Here is a 12,907-nt window from a genome sequence, read left to right on the forward strand (position 1 = left end):
AAGGGATTAATCCTATTATATTTCTGATTATGATAAATATAAAGATTGATATTACTATGATTAAGATTTCTTTTTGGTGAGTTATTAATTTAAATTCATTTATTAATTTTTTTTCTATTATTTTTATTATTATATTTATTCGAGATTTTTTTGTTCAGTATCATTTTGGTAAAATTACTGTTGTTATTATTATAATAATTCAATTTCTTTGTAAAAGTTTAGTTATTGGATCAAATGTTGAAAATAGTCTGGTTATCATTTTCAGTTAATATTTAATTTTCTTTTTTTTTTGTTATTTTTTTTTTTATTTGTATTTAGGTTAGTTATAAAGAATAATTTTGTTATATTTATTATGATTGTAGCTGTTGTTATTATTAATATGATGTTTCATATAATTGGTGATATTTGAGGAATCAAGATGCACATAGAATGTATTTTTTATTTGACAGTTAAATGTTTTTTTTTAAACTAGCTTCTTTCATTAAGAGTATTCGATGTTTACTATATTTTGGTTTAAGAGACCATTACTTTCTTTCAGTCACTTAATGTTTATTAATTTTATGTTTTTATTCATTTAATGAATGATTTTATGTTAATTCTTTCTATGGTGATTGGTATAAATCTGTGATTTATTCCGCAGATTTCTGAGCATTGTCCAAAGAATACTCCTGGATTTTTAGTTATTAGTCTGATTTGATTAAGTCGTCCTGGGATTGCATCTATTTTTACTCCTATTGATGGGATTGTTCAAGAGTGAATTACGTCAGAAGATGAAACAATTATTCGAATTTGTGTTGAGAATGGGATAACTATTCGGTTGTCTACTTCAATTAATCGAAATGAGGGTAATTCTGTTTGTGGTTTTATATATGATTCAAATTCTATTTTTTTAGAGTCTGAATATTCATATGATCAATATCATTGATGTCCAATTGTTTTAATAGTAATTGATGGTTTAATTACTTCTTCTATTAGGTACAAGGTTTTAATTGATGGGATGGCGATAAAGATTAAGATAATTGCTGGTATTGTTGTTCAAATTGTTTCTATTAATTGATTTTCTGTTAATATATTATTTGATAATTTATTTTTTGTTATTGTTGCTATTATGATTGTTACTGTGACTGTAATAGATAATAGAATTATTATGGTATGATCATGGAAATTTAATAGTTGTTCTATAATTGGTCTGGCTCTATTAATTATGTTAAATTTTATTAATGATGATATTTCTAAGGAAATTTTTTTTAATTTATTAATGAATTTTAAGTTCATGGCAATTTTCTGCCACTCTTAGAATGGCTTAGTTACTAGTGGTAATTCATTAAAAGAGTGTTCTGGGGGTGGTGTAATTGAAAATCATTCAATTGAGGATGATTTATTATTTTTAAAGATTGTAATACGTTTAAATGCTATTGCTTCTCACATAATGAATATAAATATTATAATTCTGATTATTGAAATTAATGATCCCATTGATGAGATTGCGTTTCATGTTATATAGTTGTCGGGGTAATCTGAGTATCGTCGTGGTATTCCGGCTAGTCCTAAAAAGTGTTGTGGAAAGAATGTTAAATTTACTCCTAGAAATATGGCTGAGAATTGAATTTTTAATCATTTTTTATTTATTCTTATACCTGTTATTAGTGGGAATCAGTGAATAATTCTTGCTATAATTGCAAATACTGCTCCTATTGATAATACGTAGTGAAAGTGAGCTACAACATAGTATGTATCATGTAAAATTACGTCAATTGAAGAGTTGGCTAGGATTACTCCTGTTAATCCTCCAATAGTGAATAGGAAAACAAATCCTATAGATCAAATTATTTGGGGTGATTTTTTTTTTGTTATTCCTTGTATAGTGGCTATTCATCTAAAGATTTTAATTCCTGTTGGTACTGCAATAATTATAGTTGCAGAGGTAAAATATGCTCGTGTGTCAATATCTATACCTACAGTAAATATGTGGTGTGCTCATACAATAAATCCTAAAATACCGATTGCTAGTATTGCATAGATTATTCCTAGATGTCCAAATGTTATTATTTTTCCTCTTTCATTTGTAATAATATGTGAGATTAATCCGAATCCTGGTAAAATTAAAATATATACTTCTGGATGTCCAAAGAATCAGAATAAGTGTTGATATAAAATTGGGTCTCCTCCACCAAAATCCACCAAAATTGCAAATGGAAATTGCAAATTGCAAATTGCAAATTGCAAATTGTTAATTTTTGGGATTATATATATATATATATATATATATATATAATCCCAAAAATTAACACATTATAAAACTGTAGAACAGCCAGAAGTCACCTACGAAAGCGAGACCCTTTTCAAAATCACTCAGAAAAACCGAATTGAAAAAATTCTGAAAATAGAGAGGAGAATTGTCAGAACGTGTATCAATAAAAAACACCAAAAAGAAGGCCAATGGTGGATTGTGCCAAATTAGGTGGTGTATCGAGAAATAGAGCCTGTTACTGATACTATGCGGAAAAAAAGAATCTCTTTCTTCGGTCATCTCATAAGGACACCGCAAACAAGACTGTCAAGAAATATCATTGAAAAGCTCTGGTTCCAAAAGCTAGAAGTAGGATGGATTAAAGAAATTAGAGAAGATATGAAAGAATTGGGAATTTCCCTGACTGACCTACAGAATAAAACTGGAAAAATTACAAAGCTAAAAGATAAAACCATTAGATTTAAACAAAAGACAGACAAACAACAAAATACAACGAAGAGGGTGTTTACGGATGAAGAAAAGAAAGCAAGATCTGAACGGATGAAGAAATACTGGGCAGCTCGAAAGAGTAAAATAGCATGCTTTTCTCAGAAAAGATCCAACTAAAATTGACTTAAGTGGTCCCATGTTGGCCGTAAAAGCATAATAATAATAATAATAATAATATATATATATATATATATATATATATATATGTGTAATAATTAAATATACTCTTTTTTTTGTTGAAAACTCAAATACTTTATGAACATACAGGGTTATCATAAAAAAAATGGTGCGGTTTTGAACATGGTTTAAATTAAAACAGAATTACTTACAGTTTATAATTTTTATTTTTCAAATTTGTCGTCAAACATTTTTTTACATAATTAATAAATTTCAATATGTGCGCCCTTAGTCGCTCGACAAATGTCCAAACGATACTCAACTTCTCTCCAAACATTAGTTAACATTTCTTGGTTAATGGTTGTCATTGCTTCATTAATCCTGTTTTTTAAGTGGTTTAGGTTGCGAATCTTTTGTGCATAAACAATGCTTTTGATGTACCCCCACAAGAAAAAATCCCAAGGTGTCAGGTCTGGACTCTTTGGAGGCCAAAGTATGGGTCCTTGCCGGCCTATCCATCGATATCCAAATTTTTCGTTCAAAGCGTCCATGACCAATGCATTGAAGTGCGGGGGAGCACCATCTTGTTGGAAATGAAGTTGATGAATGTTTTCGAGTTCATCCAGCTGAGGAAAACAATAATTGGTTAACATGACAAGATACACAACTCCATTAATTGTTTTTTCAGCAAAAAAGAAAGGCCCTATTACACGATTTTTCATCACACCACACCAAATATTAACTTTAGGCGAATCGCGTTGTTTCTCAATAATTGTGTGTGGGTTTTCAGAGCCCCATATTCGTGAATTGTGTCTGTTAACACATCCATTGACATGGAATGTAGCTTGGTCTGTAAAAATTATATCATCTAAAAATGATGTTTTCACTTATTCTGTCCAACATTTCAACAGCGAAATTGTAATGTTTTACACAATCATCGGGTTTCAATTCCTGCAGTATCTGAATTTTATAAGCGTGTAATTTCAGTTTTTTATGTAAAACTTTGTGAACTGTTGATTTTGGAATACCTAATTCGACGGGGAATGGATTTCCCATTACTTCTAATTGCCGATTGTCTAATTAGTTCAACTGTTTCGTCTGGTACACTTGGTCTGCCGGTTGATTTCTGTTTCTTAACTGATCCAGTTTCTTCGAATTGTTTGAATCAACGTGTTATGTTATTTTTGTGTGGTGGATCTCTCCCGAATTCACGTTGAACTAAAATTACGGATTTTAATTCAGCCATCAATAAAACACACTTTGCTTTGTCTTTATCTGAGAGCATGGTAACTCACTAAACTCACTGCAACAACAATACAAGAACTGACGCTGTGGTTACAACTGCTGATAAACAAACTTTTGGGTTGGAGGCTTTCAGGGATACCAATATAACATCTAGAAATTTCCCTACTATATGAATTACTGAAACCGCACCATTCTTTTATGATAACCCTGTATTACCACTGTGTTAATTGATATAATATTATAAATTAAATAAACAACAAAACACAGTTATAGAATTGATTTATTAATTTTCCAAAAGTACTTCCGCGAGCTATCATCACTTGATAACGTCACCAGCTGATGTTGTGAGTAATTTGCGAAAGTACTTTTGGAAAGTTAATAAATCAGTTCTATAACTGTGTTTTGGTATTTTATTTACAAACTCCTCGCATCATCAGTTGGTGACATTATCAACTGATGATAGTTCGCGGAAGTACTTTTGAAAATTAATAAATTATATATATATATAAAACAAGAACACCAAATATTGAGATCCAAATCTGAGTATTGTATATTCTAAATATTATATATTAATATATAATATATTTTATATTATATGTAAAATATTTAGATTACAAATATTCCATATTATAATTCTTCAGGTAAAAACAACCATTTTACCATATTATGGTTGCTATTTAAATAAAATAGTAAGACAGTGTTTCATTTTAAAATGAGGCTTTATCAAGTGCAACTCTAAATATTTTATTTGTGTATTTATATATATTTCTGTTATTTGGATCTGAATATTTGGTGTTCTTGTTATTTTAACATCCAACCAAGAAGTTATCATTTATTACTGTTATTATTATTATATATATATATATTTTTTTTGTTTTTTTTCTTGTGAACTGGGACTATTTAACTCATGTGGACATTATTGCATAAATTAATATGAGTGTGTATGTAACCACTTTTATATATAAAACTGGGTCTTTATTATCTTATTTCAGAATGGATAATTATTGGATAAATATCTGTGATGATATTACAGAAATGATGATTGTGATTATAAATGTACATAACCATGGACATCTTTTTCTGTTTTCAAAAAAAAAATTTCATAATATTTTGTTAATCAGTTAATGTACTCTTTTTTGTTTAATTTTGGCTTGAAAAATAAGTAAAACAAGTATGTATTCTTAAGTATGGTCCTCTTTATTAGTGAAAAGGTTACATTCTAATTGATCTAGTAGTGGTCATTCTTTTCTCTCTTTTCAAGCCTGATGATGTCACTTCTTTCCTGACATAATCCCATGATGTGAATTTTCCACTTGCTAGTGAGAATTGCTTAAAACCTTTCCATGTCTTGTTGTTTTGCCATCACCTCTCTTCTATAATCCTTCCTTTCTCACTTTTTCTGTACTCACTCCTCCATTCTCTTCATTCATCTTTCCATATTATTTGGCCACATTCTTGATACTTCCTTCTCGAGCATCCTCACCTAGTTATTCTTCTCTTCCTCATTCATGTTATCTATATCATCTTATCCTATTGCAAATGTGATAAAATTACTAAATTTAAAGTTTGGAACTTTTTTTTATAAGTAGTGTATATGCAAATCATAATTTATATGTATCTAAATTGTAACAGGTTGCTGACATGTACTTAAATCAAGATCAGATTAAAAATCAACAAGGAGATGGAAATAGAGCAGCTGAAGAAGATTTCTATTAGATTTATTGCATTATTGCAATTCTTTGGAATGAATAGGAACAGTGTCATCTGTAAAAAAAAATACCTTTAAGCCTACCTAAGCCCAGAGAGATGTGGGAAGTATGGAAAAATCATGAAAGTAAACATTGGATGTTGTGTTGACTGAATTGTATATTAGTTATGTATATCTTGATCAATATAAATTTTTATATTTACTGAGAAGTTATAGACTGTTAAATGTATTGATTTATCAGTGTTTCATATAAATGATTTTAGTACATTATTCTAGCACGAGATTGTTAATAATATGCATAGTTTTATTTTGAATTTAATGGTTTTTTTGTTGTTCTTTTTTACTCGTTAATACATTCGTGGTAGATGCTGTTAAAGTTGGTTACTACATAGGCATACGTAAAAACATGAATAAAGCAAACACTGGCACCAATTCACTAATTCATCTATGTTGAAATTTTCTGGTTAGACAACCCATTATTAATATATATTAATTTTTTGTAAAAAAAAAAATCCTATTTTGACTGATAAAAGTATACATGTGTTACCTGTCTATGCATCTATGTTTGATGCATAGTAGATACATATTTTAAAGTTTACTGTGCGATAACCACACTTGCATTGTGTGTCCTATTGCTTGCAGAAACTACTTTTTAATAAATACTTAACAGTATTATATGAATTTTTAGGAAACATGTTTTGAACGAAGTTATTATTGATTTCTGTTGCTTGTGAAGTACTCCCCCTTTTGCATGTGTACAGTGATTTAAATGGTTTTCCCATTTCTGAAAACACATCTGGATCTCTTTTTCTGGAATATTCTTGATTTTATCATATTCTAGCATAGCTTTTAATTTTGGAAACAACCAAAAATCACAGTTAATTGAATATGAGAGATGAATCAATATTTTGGCCTCAGATTCTTGTGTTAGTGCACCATGATTTAGTATATTACAATGTATGATTCATTTCTAAGGCCAGAATTCAGGTCTTTTTCTATGAACAGAATATCATAACTATTTCATCAGCCATAAATTGCATATTTAATGCGTGATTACCATTTGTAAGACCAATACCAATTATTGTTATTTCGGTAAATTTGTTTGTTCAGATAACTTCTATCTTTTTTGTTGCTTTTTTAAATCTTCTATTATATATAATAAAATAATCAATTGTATAATTCTAATCTATAAAAGACATCAATTGAATAACTTATATCCAACAGAGTAGGTTATGTTTTCTGGTCTACCATGTTACTAAGACACTCACGTGGTTTTTGATTTACACAATATTTACAAAAAATATTGTAAATATATAGTTTTGCCAACTTTTTTTATGTAAATAAATACAATTTAAAAAGATGGGGTTTGACTTAACTATCAGTTAAAGTGTAATTGTTTTTTTACTCTTACATGTTACAAATTTTGAATTTGTAACAAATGTTAGAATTTTTACTACATGTTGAAATTTTAAACTTGTGAATACATGTTGTGAATACAAAATATATAAAACTTCAGGAGTCATAAATAATAGAGTTTAATTAATAAATTACAATATCAAAGTTGTTTTATTTATTAAAAATGTACTATTTTTAAAAATAAGAAAAAAATACGAGAATATAAATTTTTTTAATGACTTTATGTAACAACTGTAAGTCATAAAAAATTAATTAGTGCCATGGCGTAGTTAGAGTACCTATTAGTACCACTTTTATTTTGAATCATGTTCTCAATAAATTGTTAAGAAAAAATATGTAATTTGTATTTAAGATATTTTAGAATAAGACATTTGTTTTAGTTTTGATTCATTATATTTTATATGATTGTCTATGTAATTATCTAATTTTTAAATATTTTTTCCTTTCACTGAATTTATTTAACAGTTATTGGTTTGATAAAGTCAGTTTCATGAAGGGTTATTTTCAGTAGAGTGAAGTGTGGTTTTATTTGGAGCACAGACATCAACTGCCAAGAAGAAGGAAGAGTTGTGAAATGCTGCTATTGAGGTAATTAAAGGAAATAACATGGATTGGTTGGAATGAAGAGGTGTTAAGAAAGATGATGAATGAAATAAGAAATTAAAAAGGTCTATGAATTTTTGTAGTGAGTACTGTTTACCTTTCTTAGCTTCATTCTTTTATTTTATGATTGATGCATTTCAGAATAACTCCATTGTCAAAACTTCTATTACTGGTACTTTTAAATTTCTGTTAAAGTACCAGTACAATAAGTTTTGACAATGGAGTTATTCCGAAATGTTTCAACTTATAATAAAAGAATGAAGCTATGAAAGTTAAACAGTGCTCAACATAGAAATCATAATGTTCTTAACAGAAAATATAATTATAATAATAAATATCTTAACAACAATTTTAATGAGGTTAACCAGACCAGAATTGTAAAGAAATTTGTCTATGAAGTGCACATATTTAAAGCAGGAAAATATAAAAGAAAGATGATTGAAGGAGAAAGAGGAAATGTATGAAAAGGAATAACATGTTTACTATTATTATGAAAGGATGAAGTTATGAACATGTACAGGATGGAGAAGTCATAAGAAAGTATTCAAAAGAAAAAAAATATTTTACTGGGGAGATGAAATAAAATGAAATAATTTACTGTAGACAAAAGTAGTCAGAATAAAAATAGAATTTAATACAAAAAAAGTCAGTTTCATTTAAGAAACTGGACGTTTTAATTGAATCAAAGGATAAGAATTTTAATAACAGAAAAAAAAAGATTAATACTTAAAATTAATTGTTTGTGTTCTATAGAAAAAAAATAGCATAAAAAATTGGACATGTACAGCTTTACATAATGATTTTATTCTCACATATCATCAAACTAACCTAATCAGCCACCAAGTCTTTAACAGAGAGCAGGAAATACTGTCTGATGTAGGGGACTGAATAGAGTCAAAATTTAAATACATTCTATGTAAAAAGTGTATTAAAATGTAAGTTTTTTTAGTACCCTTATATTATATGTAAAGGTGTCGCAATTAGTAGGGTCAGAGTTTTCCTTGTTCTGATAACTTTTGTTGAGGATAACGTTTTGTTTAGGAAACATGACAGATTGCACCGAATGAGACTGATAATATGAAATTGAAGTGAATATTTTGTTGTCAGGCATGGAATCTCTTTAAGCAGTCTAAAGATAGTATGGTGTCTTATACTTTCTTGATATAGGCTTATATATTAGGTCTAAAGAGACCTGCCAAAATTTGTTCCAACGCTGAGTATTCTGTCCACTGATATATTGTATCTGTGTTCATTTGAGGCAACTACCATAATGGAGTAGACCACTGCAGATTTATTTAGTTTAAGTATGCAAAGTCATCTCAAATGCTGATACTTTGTTCTACTGTAGTAGTTATTATGATAGGGTAACCAAACTAGTTAAACAGCTTACATCAGCATTTCTCAACCTATCAGTATTTGCGACCCAATTTTCAATCATCATTTTCATTATGCTTCCCTCAAAAAATAATGTATTTTGATGCTAAAGCTATACTCTGAACTTAATTACAAACCTTACAAATTACCAAGAGTAAGTAAATTTATTGATGTTTGGCAACATCAATCCGCTGCATTGACAAAACCATAATCGATGCCTCTTTATTGCTCTGTGCTTTATGTCCACCAGATTGGACATTCTCGTGGCTTTGTGAGAAGTTCTGATTTGTCTCGGAATATTTGGAACGTCTGCGCCAACCATCTGCACAAATGTGTATAAATGCTGCACCTTGTTTGATTCCAGCCAGTCTCAGTCGAGTCAATCCTTCTATCGCTAGCAAATCTATTGTGAATGTGTATGTTGTAATTGCAGTTCACTGCAGTAGATTTATACAGAATCATGGATACATTTTTAAGTGGATGTAAGCGAGCATTAAACCATAGTAAAGTATCATGTGCACAGACAAGCGTGGTTCCGAAAATAAAATCAAGAAAATATTCGCAAGAATACTTAAATTTTGGGTTTACCAGTACTGAAGTAAATGAAGAAGACCCTTGTTTGTAATTTGCTCAAAAATTTTAACTGCAGACAGCATGATGAAACCTAATAAACTTTGATGACATTTGGAAATGCTTCATAGTGAGTATGTTAACAAACCCCGAGAATTCTTTTAATTAAAGTTAAAATCATATGAAAAACAAATATCATTTTTTTAAAAAAAACTTTATGAATGGAAAAGCTCTACTTGCCTGTTACAAAGTTTCATATAAATTAGCCAGATGTAAAAAGTCTCACACTCTCTGTGTAGAGCTTATTTTGCCTGCTGCAATTGAGATTGTGGAAACTATGTTTGGAGGTAGTTTTGCCAAACAATTGCAGTCCATACCTCTATCAAATGATACTGTCCCGTAATATTATTTGCTGTAAAACTATTAACATATACCCACATATAAAAAAAATAATTCAAACTGAGTATGCCATCCCTACCTCTTGAAAAAAATTACCAAAGTGAAATTTCACAGTTTGGTAATTTTCTCATAGAAAGAGAGATAGGTAAATAAACCAGTGAATCAGTTTTTTACCTTGAAAAAAATATTATTAAATTGCTTTTTGTTTCATCCTTCCAGGACCAATTTTTAATTATAACTCTTTCCATAAACCCTTAAAATCGCAAAAATAGGTGTGCACACCGTAATAAAAATGGCCGCCCAAGGTAAACTGCTTAAATAAAAAACGTTAAAAAAATAGTTTTAAGGTCCTGAGAGAGTTTCAATTTTTTTTAATTGGTCAAGCAAGCAGCTTATGTTTTTTTGGGACACTTCAAATGGATTGACCCAAAAATAAAAAAAATGTGATTTGTACATCACATGACTATTAAATTGCATATGCACATTTCATTAATAACTTCTGATTTTTTATTGTTATTGAATTATTCTTCGTAAAATTTTTTTACAACTGAAGGTTAATAATTAATAAATCAATATATTTATTTAAATAAAAGAAGGTGAAATCTTGATTCGAACCAATGTGCCGTCCCCTTTTAAGATCCAAATATTTCATTAATTAAAATCTCATTTGGCTATTAACTCTGGAAAAACGCTTTCAATGAAGGTTTATTACTGCAGTTAAGAAAAAGTCCAAAATCCAATTTTTTTTGGATTTTGGGCTTTTTTGGTTCAGTTGGCAAGTGTTGCTTTTTTGGCAACACTTGGTTCAGTCAATTGCAATCAAAAGGGGAGGTGCACAACTAGATGTTACAACAGTCCTAAATACAAAATTATGCAAGATACGTATATACATACATATGTACAGACGTCACTCCCGCCAAAACTAATCAAAATGATTCAGAGATGGTCAAAATGTATATTTCTGTTAACTGAAAACCAAAATTTACCGCGATCATAATACCTTCCTTTACTTTGTATAACTACTAAAGTAATATATAAAATTTAATCTCTTTGTTTATATTACCATCAAAATTGTCATTTTACATCTTGTTGAAAAGAAACCTAATGCAACAAAGCTCATTTATTAGTATTCCATTTGTACTAATTTTATCTCTTAATCTTGTCTTATTACATATTAGAACTACCAATTTTAAAACATTAAAATTTTTCTAAATTGTTTCTGGGAACATTAACACTCACATACTCATGGTAGTAATGAATAATTATGTTATGAGTAATATAATATACTCATAATAATTAATATTCCTAAGTAATTGGTCTCATCTGTAGAAATACAGATGTGTTTTCATTAATACAAATTGCTTTAATGATTAGCCTTTATGATTGCTTGTGTTTATGCATGTTGTCTGGATCAGGATTTAACATGCTGTCTATGTTAAATCTATGTTCTTATATTAACACAGCTGCTCAGATAGCAAATCCACGCTCAGCTTGGAATTCATGGATCTTCTCACATTGTGTCTAATTACTTATTTTCAGTAGTGATTATAAAATTATTTCAGATGCAGAAAACGACATATTCTGTGATCAATTCAACTATAATGAAATTATGATAGAAACTAAATTATATTACATTAGAAATGTAATTATTCTTAGGTAAATGACATTTATAAGTCATCAAAGATTTGTAAGTTTATGTTACATGAATATTTAAATTTTGAAACTGATTATGATGTTACTGATGTCTACAATTTTCAGAAAAAGTAACTTGCCTTAGTAATTTTCATAAATATATATATATATATATATATATATATACATAAACAAAAAAAAAAAATATAATATATATATTTTGTATTTTTATTTCATTGATATTGCTTAAAACAAATTGTCTGCAAGTTGACTATGAGCAAGTTATTTCATTGCCATTATTTACGTTATGCCATGAGTTATTTCGTCGATGTTGCCACCGACTGAAATACATGGGAGTCATACATTTGTTAAGCCGGCTGAAATTCATAGGCAGTTGGTTGTTGTGTACGGTGATAATGTAATGAATGAAAGAAGTGTCTGAAAATGGTCTGAAAGGTGTAGAAATAACATTATTAATCTGTACGATGAACATTCGGGGAGGCCCTCAATAATCACAGAGAACTTGTTGAAACGTGTCGAAGATGGAATTCAGAAAAGATCGTCTCTCAATGATTTCAGAACTGGCCCTTCTTTTTCCTGATGTTTCAAGAGCTGTTATTGGTTGCACTGTTCATGACTGTCTAGGCTTCAGTACATGATTTACTAAGAACATTTAGATGGGAAATTTACGATCACCCACCATATAGTCTGAATTTAGCTCCTTCTAATTGCCATTTGTTTGGAAAATTGAAAGAATTTTTGAGTAGTAAGCAATTCACAGATGACTAACTTAAAAATGCTGTTAATCAGTGGGTAAATGGAGTGGCGGCAGAAGGATACAACAAGGGTATATTGAAGCTGTGTATCGCTATGATAAACATCTTAATTCATGAGGCGATTATATAGAGAAGTAGTATAAGATAAGAGAAATAAAAAATATTTAGTTTTCAGGACAAATTTTTTTACAATGAAAACTTTAGAAAGTAAAACCAAAATTACAAAAGCAGGGTAATCCATTCAATGACTAGGATTTTGTTTAAGGGTGGGCTATACTTCAATTTATCTCTATTTGCTATACATTTTTATCTCTCCCTTTCTACTGT

At 29.1% G+C, this 12,907-nt stretch overlaps 1 protein-coding gene and 2 pseudogenes across 3 annotated transcripts in view; 1 reads left to right on the forward strand and 2 right to left on the reverse strand.

Annotated features, from left to right (window-relative positions):
• The window catches only part of DNAlig1 (DNA ligase 1), a 117,332-nt gene extending 109,565 nt beyond the window's left edge, over nt 1-7,767 (forward strand). For all 3 annotated transcript variants that reach the window (XM_075364862.1, XM_075364861.1, XM_075364863.1), the window contains one exon: nt 5,735-7,767. In XM_075364862.1, coding sequence (XP_075220977.1) covers nt 5,735-5,818 — 84 coding nt within the window. In that variant the 3' untranslated portion in view covers nt 5,819-7,767. The remainder of the gene's footprint in view (nt 1-5,734) is intronic.
• Nucleotides 549-1,275, reverse strand: LOC142324151 (cytochrome c oxidase subunit 2-like; annotated as a pseudogene).
• Nucleotides 1,299-2,133, reverse strand: LOC142324152 (cytochrome c oxidase subunit 1-like; annotated as a pseudogene).
• Nucleotides 7,768-12,907: the final 5,140 nt, after the last annotated feature.

Source organism: Lycorma delicatula, chromosome 4 (genome assembly GCF_047948215.1).
Source record: "Lycorma delicatula isolate Av1 chromosome 4, ASM4794821v1, whole genome shotgun sequence".
NCBI classification, from domain to species: domain Eukaryota; kingdom Metazoa; phylum Arthropoda; class Insecta; order Hemiptera; family Fulgoridae; genus Lycorma; species Lycorma delicatula.